This window comes from Carassius gibelio, chromosome B5 (genome assembly GCF_023724105.1).
Source record: "Carassius gibelio isolate Cgi1373 ecotype wild population from Czech Republic chromosome B5, carGib1.2-hapl.c, whole genome shotgun sequence".
NCBI classification, from domain to species: Eukaryota; Metazoa; Chordata; class Actinopteri; order Cypriniformes; family Cyprinidae; genus Carassius; species Carassius gibelio.
This window is the reverse complement of record NC_068400.1, coordinates 36,943,435-36,959,560: the sequence shown is the minus strand read 5'-3', so window position 1 is coordinate 36,959,560 and position 16,126 is coordinate 36,943,435. Positions and strand designations below refer to the sequence as shown.

General features: G+C 34.8%; 1 protein-coding gene across 1 annotated transcript; it reads right to left on the bottom strand.

Annotated features, from left to right (window-relative positions):
• Positions 1 to 3,591: 3,591 nt before the first annotated feature.
• lman2lb (lectin, mannose-binding 2-like b) lies at positions 3,592 to 7,935 on the bottom strand. The gene is made up of 8 exons (XM_052555635.1): positions 7,691 to 7,935; positions 6,953 to 7,071; positions 6,705 to 6,822; positions 6,518 to 6,600; positions 6,179 to 6,340; positions 5,871 to 5,985; positions 5,053 to 5,172; positions 3,592 to 4,940 (listed from the first exon to the last, which is right to left on the bottom strand). Exons 1-8 carry the CDS (start codon positions 7,893 to 7,895, stop codon positions 4,798 to 4,800), a joined length of 1,065 nt encoding a protein of 354 aa, XP_052411595.1. The 5' UTR covers positions 7,896 to 7,935; the 3' UTR covers positions 3,592 to 4,797.
• Between the last annotated feature and the right edge of the window lie 8,191 nt (positions 7,936 to 16,126).

Sequence of the window (16,126 nt, the reverse complement as noted above, 5' to 3'; positions counted from 1 at the left end):
AAGAAAAATCGAAAATCATTTTGACCCATACGTTATTGGTTACTGCTATAAATATACCTTTGCTACTTATGAATGTTTTTTTTGGTCCAGGGTCACATGTGTTTGTGTTTACACTTTTTAGTGACAGGAAGCGCCTGTGCTGTTAAGTTATTTAGTTAAAAATGTTTCACCAGTCACCCAAATTTCTTGGTAAACTGTCTTCTCATTAAAAGCACTGACATGAAAACAAAAGTAAGTGATTCTTAAGACGGTGTTTGTATGTTGCATGTAATTATGCATAATTTATTATTATTATAATAGTAATGTAAAATGTCTTTTAGACCCAGCATATCCATAGAATTGATGTAGCTCTCTCCCAGAGTAATAGAGATTCAAGTAGCATTTATTGATGCAGCGCACAATGGTAAAAACAGTGGTTTTCCAAACTATAGCCTATGTGGCTATATTTCACACCGCAGCATGACGGTTTATTATGCGCTGAGGGCTGAGGGCTTAAAAGAGCTCAGGATTCAAAGGTCACACACATTCACCTAAGGTTTTCTGCCTTGCCTTAAATCTACTTAGATTTCTCTGGATTCCCTGAATCAATTCACAATATTATGTAAGGTAGTTGGTGAAATACCTAAGGCTATAGATTTGTTTGACAGCTCTCATGACATTTGGCACAAAGTGATATGTCATGATATATACCCAAACATGATATCTTGACCTGTTACACCTGCTTACCAGGAACTCAAAATGTTTCAAAATGTTACATTTGAACTTTTTCTCTCTGCCCCAACTTTTTTGTAGTCCATCAAAATCTAAATTTGTTTATATTTACAAAATACACTTAAGTTGGTTAACTAAAAGTGAAACAAAATGAACAGATGACAGATTCTTGATTTTACTGCATTTTACAAAACGTCCCAAGTTTTCTGGAATTGGGGTTGTAGCGTTGAGTACTATTGGAAGGTTAACCTTTCCTGGTTTAAAATTAAATGCTTAACAGCTAAAAAAAATAGGTATTGTAGAAAAGCAATCAAAAAGTAATGAAATATAAACAGTTACATTTATTTAATAAAGCAACTGAAATAGTTACACTACTTATTACATTTTAAATACCTATTGCATTTCCCTTCCCAACACTGCTCATCATGTGTCATTGTGTCAGCTATTTTTTTAGTAATTTGCATGCTTCCTTTTTTTTTACTGGTAAACAGTAGACAGGGACAGACAGTAAATGCATAGAAACTGGAGAAAGGGAAATGACTGATGAGAAAAAAAAGTGGTCTGAAATTTCATTCAACCTCTCAGTTTTAGGTGACAACCCTGAGAATTGTGAAACGATTTTCAAGTACCAAACACAGGATGTTTGATGTAAAAACATTGCAAAAATTATCTACACACCATAATCAGATTATAGAGTTATATATTACAATGTACTTGAACCAAGTATGCTCTAGAAAGGTTATGATGTCTTATTTAGGTAAATCATATTGTTTTAGATCTTTGTATATGAAAACACAGACCAGAGAACACCATCCTAAAATAAAGAAGCTTGGGCTGCAATTTAATCACTTTGCTTGACTTGAAGGTGATGCATTATAACATTCTTTCCAACCAATAAAATAAATAAATAGTGGTGTGATGGATGGAGATAACACCAGAGAAATATTGATCTGAAAATGTGTTTCAGCTCTCCTAAAAGAGTTTCTGTTATGTTGCAAGTTTTTTGTGGTTACCATTGTGCTGAAGAGTAGAGCTTGTGGTTAGGTTGTGGGTGGCTACATCAAGTTATGCACGACACTGACCAGATAAACTAATATTGCACTAATGTTGCTGAAAGTAATTCATTAGTTGTTTGTAAAGAATGGAAAAGTTAAGTTTCATTGGTTTCAGTGCCATCTCTCAATTATGTTCAAAGTAGTAAATTATTATTATTATTATTTTTTGAGTGATCAGCTTAAAATGTAAGTTCCTATAACTCGGTGTAGTTTTAGTTTAGGCTATTATCAGTTGTCACAATTTTTATGTGTATACAAATAATTATGGGTTGTAAATGCTATGAAGATGGAGCTAATTGTAAAATAATTAATTATTTATTCCTAACATTTTATCTTCAATCATACTATACAGGTATTCAAGGGCAGGCTCTTAGATCCTACCTGTCCGATCACTACTATTTTGCTTATTTAAATGGGGAGTCATCTCATTTATCACCAGTAAAATATGGAGTGCCAAAAGGATCTCTCCTAGGTCCTCTTCTATTTTCAATAAACATGTTGCCCCTTGGTAATATTATTAGAAAATACGGGATTAGTTTCCATTGTTATGCTGATGATACTCAACTATATATCTCATGGAGACCAGATGAAACTTCTAAATTATCTAAGCTAATAGACTCTTAAAAATGTAAAAGATTGGATGTCCAAAAATTACTTATTGGACCAAAAAAACAGTACACAGAATCTAGTAGAAGACAGTTTGCAACTAGACGGATGTACTGTTACTTCCTCTACAGTCAAAAATCTGGGTGTTATATTAGACAGCAATTTGTCTTTTGAAAACCAACATTGCCAAGCTACGAAACATGTTATCTGTTTCTGATGCAGAAAAGCTAGTTCGTGCATTCATGACCTCTAGACTGGACTATTGTGATGCACTTCTAGGTGGTTGTCCAGCATCTTCAATGAACAAGCTACAGGTAGTCCAAAATGCAGCAGATAGAGTCCTTACCAGGTCAAGAAAATATGATCATATTACCCCAATTTTACAGTCTCTTCACTGGCTACCCATTAAGTTCAGTATCAGTTACAAATCATCATTACTTACCTATAAGACGCTAAATGGTTTAGCTCCTGCGTACCTAACTAGCCTTCTACCATGCTACAATCCATCATGCTCCCTAAGGTCACACAATGCTGGACTTTTCCCAAGATAGCAAAGTCCACTAAAGGAGGTAAAGCTTTTTCACATTTGGCTCCCAAACTCTGGAATAGCCTTCCGGATAATGTTCGGGGTTCAGACACACTTTCTCGGTTTAAACCTAGGTTAAAAACACATCTCTTTCACCAAGCATTCGAATAATGCATCTCATAATTTGTGACTGCAGTTGTAACTGAACAAATGCACATTCTTATTCTGGGTTAAACGAATTAATTTTACATTGTTGGAACATCACCTACGCTAATTATTTCTCTATTTTGCCATGGGACTTGCATCCCGTGGTAACTAGGATTTACACAAGCTCCAGTCTGGATCCAGAACACCTGAGAAGAGATGATGCTGACCCTCAGAGGACCTCAGATGATGCTATCCCTGAATCAACATACAGAACTAACAAATATTGCTACTTAGTATGCAATCACATAATAATTGGTTAATAATGTTCATCGTCTGGCTGACTACGTCTTGTATTCATTTTTCTGAAAATTCCTGTCAAATGCACATAAACTGACAGTCACCACTTATAAGCTACTACTAAATGCTGTAGAAACTAAATTTTCTGTCAAGTTGCTTTGCAATGATTTGTATCGTAAAAAACACTTAACAAATAAACTTGAATTGAATACTAAAAACTTGATATAGAAAACAACACTAAACTTCCAGTTATAAGATGAACTTTAAATGTTTAATTTAGACTTCTTGATATTCAGCATGTTGGTGACAAACATGAAAATATCAGTTTGTTACAGCAGTTTGCTCAATCACTGAGCTGATGAGAGCAGCAATGTAATCTCTCCCAGTATAAAACAATGGACAGCTACACAACTGTAAAGAACAGTGACTAGAAGTGATAGGAAAGACTGGAACATAGACAGAAAAGCAAAACCCCTTGCATATCTTTGCAATAGTGCAATTACTGGAAAAATCAGGAACTGTCAAACTGCTGAACCAGCTTTTCATTTCTGCCTCTTTCCGGAAGATTTTAAGATACAGAAATAGTCACCATCATTAAAATTATTAAACAAAGTATGCAAATAAGGCCATGAAAACATGAAATATAAAGGTTTAACAGGAACTATTAGATAAAGTGGTTAAATCACGACAAACTAAAGTAACTCCAGATAAGCTACGTCTGGTTGAGCAGTTCAGTGCAGCTTTTGATACATAAAACAGGATCACATATAACAAAAGACATCATATGGAATATTACAAAACAGACATTTGGGGAAAACATTCTCCACGTTCACATTGATGGTTGTTACTGCGTGTTTAAAACAGACAGTACAGTTGGGCAGCATTACTTATGAAAATCAAGTTTAATCAGTTTGACATAAGTTAAAAAGTGACTGCTGACAGCTGATGAGATGATCGTGACTGATGGAGGTCAAGGTCAGGGTGATGTTCATATTTTCTTTTAATTCATTTCAGTCCAATTGAAAAAAACAAGGGCTTTTGGGATTACAGTGGACAACCTGAGAATACAATAGTTTGTAAAACTATTGTGTCTCTGTACATGCGGTCACACATAGTTCTCAGTGCTGCCTCTGGATTGAAAGGTCAAGGCCAAGGTCAGTGTAACTGGTATAAAAATACAGCAAACGCACACGAAAATCTGAAGAGACCTTCAAAAACAGATGCACACCCATTCAAATACCCTTGAATAGTTTTTTTGAAATCATAATCATGATTGAGGTGGTTGCTTTTCACTCGGAGAGGTCGGGTATGGCTTTTTAGTTCAGAGTTGGCCTTCAGGCCCTTCCTGTTTGGAGCGGAGGTGAGGACCAGAAGTGGCTCATTGCAAAAATGCCAGTCACATTCGTGTTAGATCTCTTGTCCCATTTCCTTCCTGTCACTTGCTCTATAATTTGTTCAGTAGAACCGTTTGCGGCGGTTCTCTTTATAGTGATTATATAAAAAGAGAATAACCACAACCACTACAACCAGCACAACGACTGAAACAATGAAGAGAAAGAAGGTGGTGATGATGCTCCTTCCTTCATCCTCCACAAGAACTGTGTCAAGAAAACAGAAAACAAGATGCTGTAAGATACGAATATTTGGGCTTATCTATGAAAAACCATATACTGAAAAGAAAAGAAAATCTTATTGTTACTACAGTATTACCATTAGGGTCCACTCGGTAGTCTACACTAGGCACCGTGATCTCCTGCTGGTCCTCTTCCTCTTCAGGACTCCGTTCCACTGTGAGCTCATACAGCTTGAAGGAGATCACGTCATGGTTATCTAGAAACAAAACATGCAAAAAATTTATAAAAAAATAAAAAATGAATAAATAAAATTACAAGTAAATAAAATGCTTTAATTCCTATTGCTATAAAAAATAAAATGACATCTAAAGAATGCAAACCACTATGTTTCCAATTCAAGGCAACAACAAAATGATTTTACATTTATTTTGTGTTATTTAGCTAAGTATACTAGCAGTGATGGGTTTACTGGCCCTTTTAACTTAGTTTATAGGGGTGCTCCGATCACGATCGGCCGATCGTTATGCGCATCTCAGTAAAACCGGTTCTCTAATCAGCGGTTAATTCCATCAGGTGCCTGATTTCACATAGAGCAGCTGTTACTACACAGAGCCATTGTTAATAGCGAAGATGCGCAAATCCACTTCATTTTCAGCGTTTTTTGGCGCATCTTCTCAGTTAACAACGGCTCTGTGTAGTAACAGCTGCTCTATGTGAAATCACGCACCTGATGGAATTAACCGCTGATTAGAGAACCGGTTTTACTGATGAGATGCGCATTAACGATCGGCCGATCGTGATCGGAGCACCCCTATTAGTTTATGTTTTGTAATTAGTTTACCATTAATTCTATGGAAATTTTCGGATTGGCCCGAAATGAGTATGACACATAAAATCCATTGGCATAAGATCTGAACATCTGGTGGACTAAAATGGAGTGACACTGGTCCAAACCTGATAAATCTCCAGTGGCCGATGAAGCGCCGAAGTAGTAACCTTGTGGGAGCCTCACTCCAGGGATATCCAGACAGTCCTTCCACTCTTGCTTCCCCTCGATATCTGTCATCACCTGAACAACAGATGTTCATACAGAACTAAAGGCTGCTTTCCAACATCCATCTAAACAACACTTCCTTAATCTCAATCATCAGAAGAGTAAGCAAATTTAACCTCTCCCTTAGCAGTATGAAAGAGGTTTAGCAATGTATGCAAGTATGTTTTTGACTGAACTAAGAATAACAGATTGTAAAGAGGTTTCTTACTGTGAGTCTGTTCTTCATGTATCTGATCAGGAGGAATGTGTCATATTCAACATTGCGAACGTGAGCAGCGCAGCCACCAAGATCAGTAGGCCGTCCATCACGGTCATGATCATATGCAACACTCCCATTCCCGACCATCGCAGAGATAAAAGGAAACGTTCTCTGAACGAAAGACAGAAATTAAACAGGTTAGATTATTATTGTTTTTAACAGGTAAAAAAAAAAAAATAAATAAATAATAATAATATATATATAGGTAAAAATTGGTAGCGTGAATGCACTGTAAGTTGCTTTGGATAAAAGCATCTCCTAAATGCATACATTTTACATTTTATATACCTCATGCTGCTTGTCATCATTGGGATAAGTGTCAACAAAAACACCCAGACCTGTAAAAAAGTTTGTGTTCCCAAACACTTCACCTAGAGAGAAAAAAAAAGAATATATATTTTAAAAAACTGCATCATAGTCATATCACAGAGTATCAATATTTTGAAGATTTGTAATATTGGTGATGATCCCGTACCATTTTGCATTCGCTCTTTGGTAAGCCATATCGCAAGGCCATCCCCATTCAGGTTCTTCTTGCCCTCACCATGAATCTTAAATTGTAACCGGAGTTCCCAGTCCCTGAGGTAACAGGGCTGCACACACAACACAAACACACTGATGTACAAGCCTGACTATAACCCATTAGCTCAAGAATCTCTTAGTCTAAACGGGGTGCTTTGTCTAATTGGTGGGGTTTCAGGTTTTCTTGTCATTCAGACTCACAATACGACTCCATACAGCTCCTTGTCTGCTCTGCAAGTCTGGTGTCAGCCGTATGTGTTCGGGCATGATCATGGTGTTTCCCATGAACTCCCAGTGTGAGGAGCTGGAGGATCCTAGTCCTGTGTACACACATCAACATTTCACACTAAATATATAATATGCACAAAATGGACAGTTAAATATAAAAGCTGGTATAAATAAAAGTTGCAATACACATCTCATCCGTCAACATCTGACTGCATCCCAATAAAAAAAAACACAAAACTTTGCTTTCTCTTTTCTTAATCATTGTCTAGTTTGTACTAATTTGAACTGAACTTTAAATAATAAGCACTTCCTGTGTTTATTTGCCTCTTTATGATGAACGGTACACTAGTTGTATTCCTAAATTGTTAAGTCGTTTTTGGATAAAAGCATCTGCTAAATGAATAGCTATAAATGTTATTGTAATAAATACACAGAGTCCATATTGTTTAATAAAGCATATAAACCGAAATATCTATAACTGTGTACTGTCCCGTACTTCCGCCCTGTTGACTTAAATCACTGCAGTAATAAAACTGCCACTGTCACTAAAGCAAGAAAATGGCAACTAACAACACCAAAAGAAATAAAGGACACAGCGGTTGCTTGTGGTCTCACTCAAGTATTTAACTAACATTAATTGACTTTAACCCGGTGTAACTTTCGGCAGGGCACCGGTTTAACGTCACTGAGGGAACAGGAATGGACGCTTACCTTGGTATGGCTTACTCAGCGAATACTCTCGCTTGAGAAATTCGTAAGCATTATCTTCATATGTGTTTTCGCCTGAGATATAGCTCATAAAGGCGAGTATGAATACTAATAACGTAGATAATCTTATTTTGTTTGGCAGACTGTACGGTAAATTCATTACTGTTGTGGAAATAGTCCCGTTCAACTTCATCACGATGGCCGCCATTTTTCCTCGCTCACTTCAAAATGCCCGCCCCTTGCCGCTATTCGTCTATTTTCATTCTTGCGCTGCAATAAGTGGTTTAGAATATTGTCAATCATTTTTTCGACCAATCACGGTTTTCCATGCAATACGTTTGGCGAGTATGTGTGCCAATAAAGTAAGTGAATCCTGAGACAATATAATGTTAAGAGGTTATTTAAAATGCTATTTTAAATCTGAGTTCTAAATCTAAACGTAAATCCAGATGTTTATATTTACTTTGCTTATCTACACTATTATGCAAATTGTCATATCCCTAGGCTGTGTTTGTTTGGCAGATAAGAAAATGTTTGCTATTCAAATAAACTGAATTCCAAGCTCATACTTTTTTTACTTCAAAAAGTGCTCTAGTAGTTTTTAGTTTTTGTCTTTATTGTGTGTGTTTTCTTTTAATATTGCACAAATGCGATGCTATTTTGAGAAAATTAAGGATTCTGACCTAGTTATTTTAAATCAACATACATTAACATAGCCTAAGTTAATTTCTGTTCATATTCGTCTGGTGAGCAGATGACTTTAATTGCATAGGTTGCTTAGGGTGAAATCGATCCGTACAAGACAGAAATATAAAGTTCTTGTGGCAGAATTTTATTTGTGAACAGTCCATGCCCATTCATTGTAGTTAGCCTACTAAAAGAAGTGCCTAAAGACTCGATAAGCGATTGATTAAACGTGATCTTCTTGCTACGGAAGTAAACTAGAACACTCTGTATATATAATGAATTATCCTAATGTTTTTTTTATTATGACGAAATGTCAAATGCCTCTTTCTACAAGATGGATTGCATTTCAATCTGTCTGCAGTTTAATTTACTCTCCACTAGAGGTCACCAGAGGACTGGAATGACTTGCTCACACCTCTTGTATTTTGAGTTACAGATTTTTTTTATGACACCTTCGATTATTAGTTATACACTCTGCACACAAATCCTCGCTACTTGTGGATTTCCTAAGCGCATATTCTTCCCGTGTCACAAATCTTTTTAAAGCTTCACAGATTTAAAGCAGCACTGTGTAAGGAGGGAATTCCTTTTCAAAAAAAAAAAAACCTGGTGGCAGCATGTGAGGAGGTTCATAGACCTGCATTTAAGCCCAGCAGTTCCTTCAGCTGTTTCAGAATATGATGTCTGGCCCATTTTGGTGGGTGTACATGAAGTTATTAGGTTTCCTTGTTGAGTCCAACCTGTAACTGTATACAGTGGCAGGTCGCACTGACTGTGCTAGCAGACAGCATGCTGAAATAAAGTGTGGCCTTGAGTTTGATGGACTCTTTAGACTATAATCAGAAGGAAACATGTTCATGCCTAAGCTGTCATACCTAATCAGGCAAGACAGAGAATTCCATATATACCAGTTCAGGTTACTTCACTGAGTCGACCCCTCTGATCTTCCCACACACTCTGTTTTCCTCTGGCAGGCTTATGAAGGCTTGATTACCAGCAGTGTAATGAGTACGACCCAGTTATGCAAGTCAAACTATAATAAGTAAAAAAATAAGACTGTAAAAATAAAATAAAATAATTGAATGAAATAAAATAGAAATGAATAAAATGAAACTAAGAAATTATAGTGAATCAACAGTATTATTTAAAATGATATAATATTTATTATTTTTTTTTACAACAAAAATTTCTAATTTCTAATATAAAATGTATAATTTATAATTTCTGTTTTGCATTTAGCTTGATTGCATTTCTTTCTTATCGATTGACCTTACAGTTTTTTCTCAAATCAAATCTTAGTAAGAAAAAACGATCACAGATTAATTTTAATGCAATATTCCTACCATAAGAAGGATAACTAAGTGTAGAAACTATTTTAATTAGTCCGAATTTTTCTCTATATATCACAGAGTGGAATATCCCAAGAATCTATCAGTACTGTATGTGCATCGAAGAAAACGTAATATCATAACACAATTAAAAAAGGGTTTACAGCCAAACCTTTAAAATCTTTGAATCATGACTCTTTGGTTTTCTGATACTTGCATTTCTCTTTCTCTGTTAACCAATCCATGATTAACATGTCTTTGCCAGACCTTTTCATTTAACAAGATACAAAATAAGAAGATGTAGGATTATGGTTTAAGAATCACAATTCAAAGTATGTTTCTCATTCTCGATTACTGTATACCATGGACAGATCTGCTACAGAAAATCAACCATTTGGAATCAACAAATTCATTCAGTCTAGCAAAGACTTTGTCCTCTTTCTTGATTTTGCAGCTATAATTGATTTTGACACATTTATGTGACGTTTTCCTAGAAGAGAAGTGAAACAATCAATGCAGATCTATGGGTTGGGTAAGGTTTACCAGTAAGTAAATGTTCACACACAAAAGTTTAACCCTTAAAAACTTTCTGTTGTCATTCAGTAAGTAGCAGCTGCTTCACTGGCCCTCGTTCAGTGTAATCCATATTTGTGAGGTCGATATCACCTGCTGTTTTATACTCCATCACCAATTACTCAGGCTCCATAATCCTGAATTTGAAACAGATCATTTCGCATCAGGCTGCACCTGTTCATATAGCACTGAGTTCGCTGAACACACTGTAACGAAGCGGAGTGTTTGTTTTAAAGGACATCTCCATTATATAAATGGTAAGTCTTTTGGATTTATTTTGTTTTTAAAGTAAGCTACACTGAGATATTGTCCACCCGTGAATAATGTGATCATAAATAAGCCTTAATTCTCTTTCTATAGCGGGTGTCACAGGAATATCTGCAGTTTGTATATCTCAGCGCAGAGAGCAGACATTAAGAACACCTTCAGACATAAATTTTGACGCTGTTTGAATCAGAAGCCATAATTAGAGGCAGGAAAGAGATCTGCTTGAGGAATGATGGGCCTCTTTGTGCTAAAGTGTTCTCAGTGCTCCTCTTCTTCCATTGAGGTGTTTGTGCTGACAAAAGAAAACGGAAGAGAAAGAGTACATTTCCTTAATTAAACAGCAGCGCTCCAAACCCCATCCTCATCAGAATGTCTCTCTCAATCAATAATTCACACCAGTGGTGATTCCTTAAGTGTCTGTTAGACAGTGAAAGTGCATGTTTTTATTTATTGAATTTGGGCATTTTAAAAGTATATAAATAATGAATCATTATAGCTCTTATTTTATTCTATGTAAATAATATAAAAGTAATTTTAAATTAATATTTTATTAAAATGAATGTTTTCATACAATTGCATCATATATATATAGTTTATAATTTAAAATAAATATAAAACTCTGGTTAATTGGTTAACCTGCTGTTAAGCTAAGGAATATTAGTATAATATCTCATCACTATAGTTAGCACTTATCATCAGGGCTTTGTTCACTCCAGATCTGACGTCTTCTCCCAGAGGAAGCCTCCACTCACCCATTATCTGTCTGCCGATTTTTACTGTTGACTTTGATCAATATGCCTCATTAACATTAAAGCAAGCCTGTCGTCTGCTCATTGTATTTATTTATTCCATCATACCGATGAATGTTGTGCTGACTTCCTTTGGCTGTCTGACTCTGGCTCTTTTTTTCAGGGTAGAAATTTGTTTAAAATAAGACGTTTTAATGCTTTTGAAAGCTGTCTTTTGCTCACTAAAGTTGCATTTATTGGATAAATAATACAGTAAACAGTAATAATAATAACAATAATAAAGTATAACATTTTTAAATAACAGCATTGTATTTTAATATATTTAAAAATGTAATATTTTCAGCATTAATAACTACAATCGTCAGTGTCACACAATCCTTCAGAAATTATTCTAATATGCTGATCATGATGAAACATGGTAAAAAGATTTTGAATCAGTATTCTTTGATAAGTAGAATGTTTAAAAGTGCAGCATTAATTAGAAATATAAATCTTTTGTAATATTATTAATTTGTCTTTACTCACTTTTGATTCAGTCACGCTTCCAAGAATGCAATTGTTTTTAGCACATTATTTTTAGCAGTTTTTTTTTTAAGTGATACTTCATGTGTTTGTTCATTTAAGCATTACAAATAGTTTCCACAAATGTGTCTGGAGAGCCGCTTCAAAGAGAAGACAGTTTCCCTCTTAGAGTCTACAATGAGTCTGGTGAAGAAAAGCCACTTCTGTGCAGGGACTGAAACTAGAATAAACGGGAAGTTGGGAGACAATTGTAGGTTTGATGACAGATTCACAGGCAGACATGACAAATTCCAAACATTTCTCAAGCTCTTAGATCCTACTGTGACATGAAAACCTTCGTGCATGTGGTTCTGCACAACACAGTACAGAAGACACACAAACACACTCATGCATACAATGTCTTGAGCACAACCCAAACCCTTTTTGATAATTTTTTTTTAATACGGTTTACGTTCAATATTTGACCTTAAAGAATGCACACCAAAATGTATAAATAAATACCAAAACAAATTAAAGGTATAAGAGTAATTATTACTTTTTGTTTGAAGAGCTGGATACAACTATGTGCTATAGTCGACTGGACCTTCACAGACAGAATACTGGCTCTTAGGCTCTTACTTGTTAACATTTTGTCATGACAACTTGCAATTACATTTTTTTCCTTTAACTATATTTTCACAATATCATTCAGGACATAAAACATTTGTAAAAAAAAAACTTTTTTAAACTGAACAAATCAGACATTTTCTTTCTTTTTTTTATGTAAATGTTTTAATAAAGCTACACTGTACTGACATCCATGATAGTCAAGCTTATGCCTTTCTCCCTTTCACAGTGTACTTTGTCCTGACCCCTACTATTTGGCAAATAAATGCATCAAAGCCCTTGCAAAGCTTAAGTAAACATACTTTTATTGGCTTTATTGCATTGCAAAATCAATCCAGGCATTTTAATATAAAGGGAGTAAATCACTTGCATGAAGCAAACAGAGAAAAAAAAAACACGGGGCAAAGAGAAGGGAATCAATTTTCACACATTAGAACTATTATCTTATTACAAATATAAGACAGAAGCCTCAAGGTCTTTCTGTATGACATGGAACAGTCTCATCTGAAAAAACAAAGTTGTAGATTGCATGAAATGTGTGCTATATCCATAATAAAAAAAAAAAAAAAACGTTTTAAAATGCTTTCAGCCTTAACAGTACTATCAACTTGTTGAATTACTGGGTATAACAAAATCTGAAATAAAATATTTACATGAAATATATCTGAAAATATATTTTTTAAATATATAAAAATTATATAAACAAATATGATTTGAAATATATATAGAAAACAATATATAAAAATTTTGCTCACATGTGCATTTGCTTGGAAAATACTTGAATTTTGCAAGTTGTTCAGATGCTTGCTAACACCTTTCTTCAGATTGTCCATCTGAAAACTATAGTAAAATCACAAAATAAAAACCTCTGCATGACTTTACTTTCAGTATACTGTAAAAAAAAACCCAAAAACAATACTGCTATAATGCAGGACACAGTCTGAAATATTCTGATATTTTCATAAATGTATATCAGATGCTGAACGAACCCAAAGTAAACAAATGTTTACATCTAATTTAATTTCCCGAAAAGCTTCCTTTATTTACCCCTTCCCTCTGTGTTCATTACCCAGATTCATGTTTAATACTCTAAGGACTACTACAGTTTTTAATCACAGGCTTACTGAGCCTGGCAGACCTTTCCTAATCTACCAGAGTAGGTTTTCACTGCTCAAAAACATCAATACTGTCTTTTTGGCGCGGTGTTCATGGGATTAGTTGTGTTTCAATGAGCCGGACCCCCTGAGCCTCACACAACGGCCCCCAAAGAGCAGTTGCAAAGCCAGTTTTCCTCAAAGAACATGCAAACTTTTACATTTTTAAAACATACTTCAAGAATGGACCCAGATAAGCTAAAGAGTAACTCCCATTAAATCTTTTTGATTTCACTTCACTTATTTGTCATTACACACATTGTAAAAGCCATTTTGGGATGGATGGTCAGCAAAGAGCTTAATGTTCATACATCAAATAAATAAACAAAAACACATTCAAAAGATTTCAGCATTATAGCTTATATATATTTGCACTTATTATGAGGCAGATTATGGTTGCCGTTTCAAAGAAAAGCCAGTATTAAAATTGCCTCAATGGTTTTTGAGGACCGACCTTCATCTGACTGAAGGTACATTCAAAACTGCCAGTTATCATTGCCCTCCTGACATCGATCAATGTTTGTGCAGGAAAAGTTGTATTTGATTCCCAAAAAGCAGACACATGTGGCAATGAAATTGATTTCTTTCTTTATCAAGTACAAACGCATAAGATGTTTTTCTCATCGCCTCTTACAACGAGACAAACAATTGAAGCATTTCTCAAAGGAAATTCACAGAAATAACCTTCAGAACAGTATTTGTCGCCGTGAGTCTTTTTTTGCTGTTTGAAAATACAGATCAGAAAATAATAATTAAATAAAAAAAATGAAATAATAATAAAGCCTGGGCCCTGCTGGCTGTAATTTATGTTCAATCATTTATTTTGTTCTTTAGAGTGGGAATAAGAACTTGGAACATTAAAGATTAATGTAATAATAATAGATCCATTTATAAGAATATCACAAGAACACTATATATATATATATATATATATATATATATATATATATATATATATATATATATATATATATATATATATATATATATATATATATATATATATATATATATATATATATATATATATCTGAAAATGGTTATCAAAAGCTCAAAAGCTCAAATGCTTACTGACAGATCATAATATTTTACAATATTTCATTAAATATCTTCAAATATGTGACCCTGGACCACAAAACAAAATAATTTTTGATTAGTAATATGCATAGCTAAGGACTTTATTTGGACGAATTTAAAGGTGATATTCTCAATATTTAGATTTTTTGCATCTTCAGATTACAGATTTTGAAATAGTTGTATCTTGGCCAAATATTGTCCTATATCCTAACAAACCATACGACATGGAAAACTTTTATTCAGCTTTCAGATGATGAAATCTAAACTTATAAAATATACCCTTATAATTTTTTTATTTTGTGCTTTTGTCGTTTATGGTTACATATTTGTTCTCATAGACTGAACTTTTTGATCTCTAAATATTTATTTATCTATTGTTATATACTATAAAATAATTCCTGTCATGGCAAAGCTAAATTTTCAGCAGCTATTACTCCAGTCTTCAATGTCAAATTAATTATTCTAATATACCAATTAGCTGTACACAAAAAGAAGAAGAACAAAAAAATAAAATTGTGCTGAATGTTATGAAACAAAGTGTTCTTCATTAGGATGTAAACTGAATCACACTAATGACTGCAGACTTGCTGGACAATCAGTAATTTACTTTCATTTCCCCCAGTGCTCATTCATCTTCTGTTGGATCTGCTCCCAGAAAACCTGTCTGAAGCGATGTGCTGATTTCTATGGTTTACATACTCTTGAATGTGCATCATTTAAAAATATGGGGTTGGGGCATTCCTGCCTGTCCTGTTTTGGTTTCCATAACTGTACCATCTACTGGTCAGCATGATGTGCTCCGTTTCGACTTCTCTCTCTCCTCACACCTTCTCAGTGCCACTGTTTAACTACATTCCTCCCACCTCCACAGTCCAAGCATGTCCAGTCGCACCGGTCTGTTAGCGGCCGACTATTCATCACAGCCCCTCTAAATAAACAGCTGAGGTGTTTGAGAGATGGCCACATTGAGGCCACTCATTGCTCGTTCACTGGAGGAAAGTAACCCCAATTACTCACATGAAGTAACTGCATTTTCCTTCTCAGATATATTCACAAAACCGAATCACTTCACCTTCACATCTGCAAATTGTTCAGCTCAAGTTCAAAATGAATTGCTTCTTTTTACTGTTATAACGCTTTATTGAAATCCTTCTATCCAAGGTTGTCTCTTCAGATTTGGAAGCTGAATGTTATCCAACAAACAAAGGGGAAAAATGCATGAATGAAATACAGACTGCTCATGCATTTTTTTTTAAAGATAGCACAAAGCTTATGCATTGGTAAAATGTAGAAGAAACTATAACATTACAAACAAAAATATGTAGGATTAAAACCTCACTGCTTCCCAACCAGCCACACCTCAATGGTCAATTGAGGAGCAGTTTAAAGCAATCCGGTGTTAAGTTACACACAATGCCTGTTAGTGTTCTCACAAATATCAGACTGGCATCAGTACCCTTTCCCTCCCACCGCTCT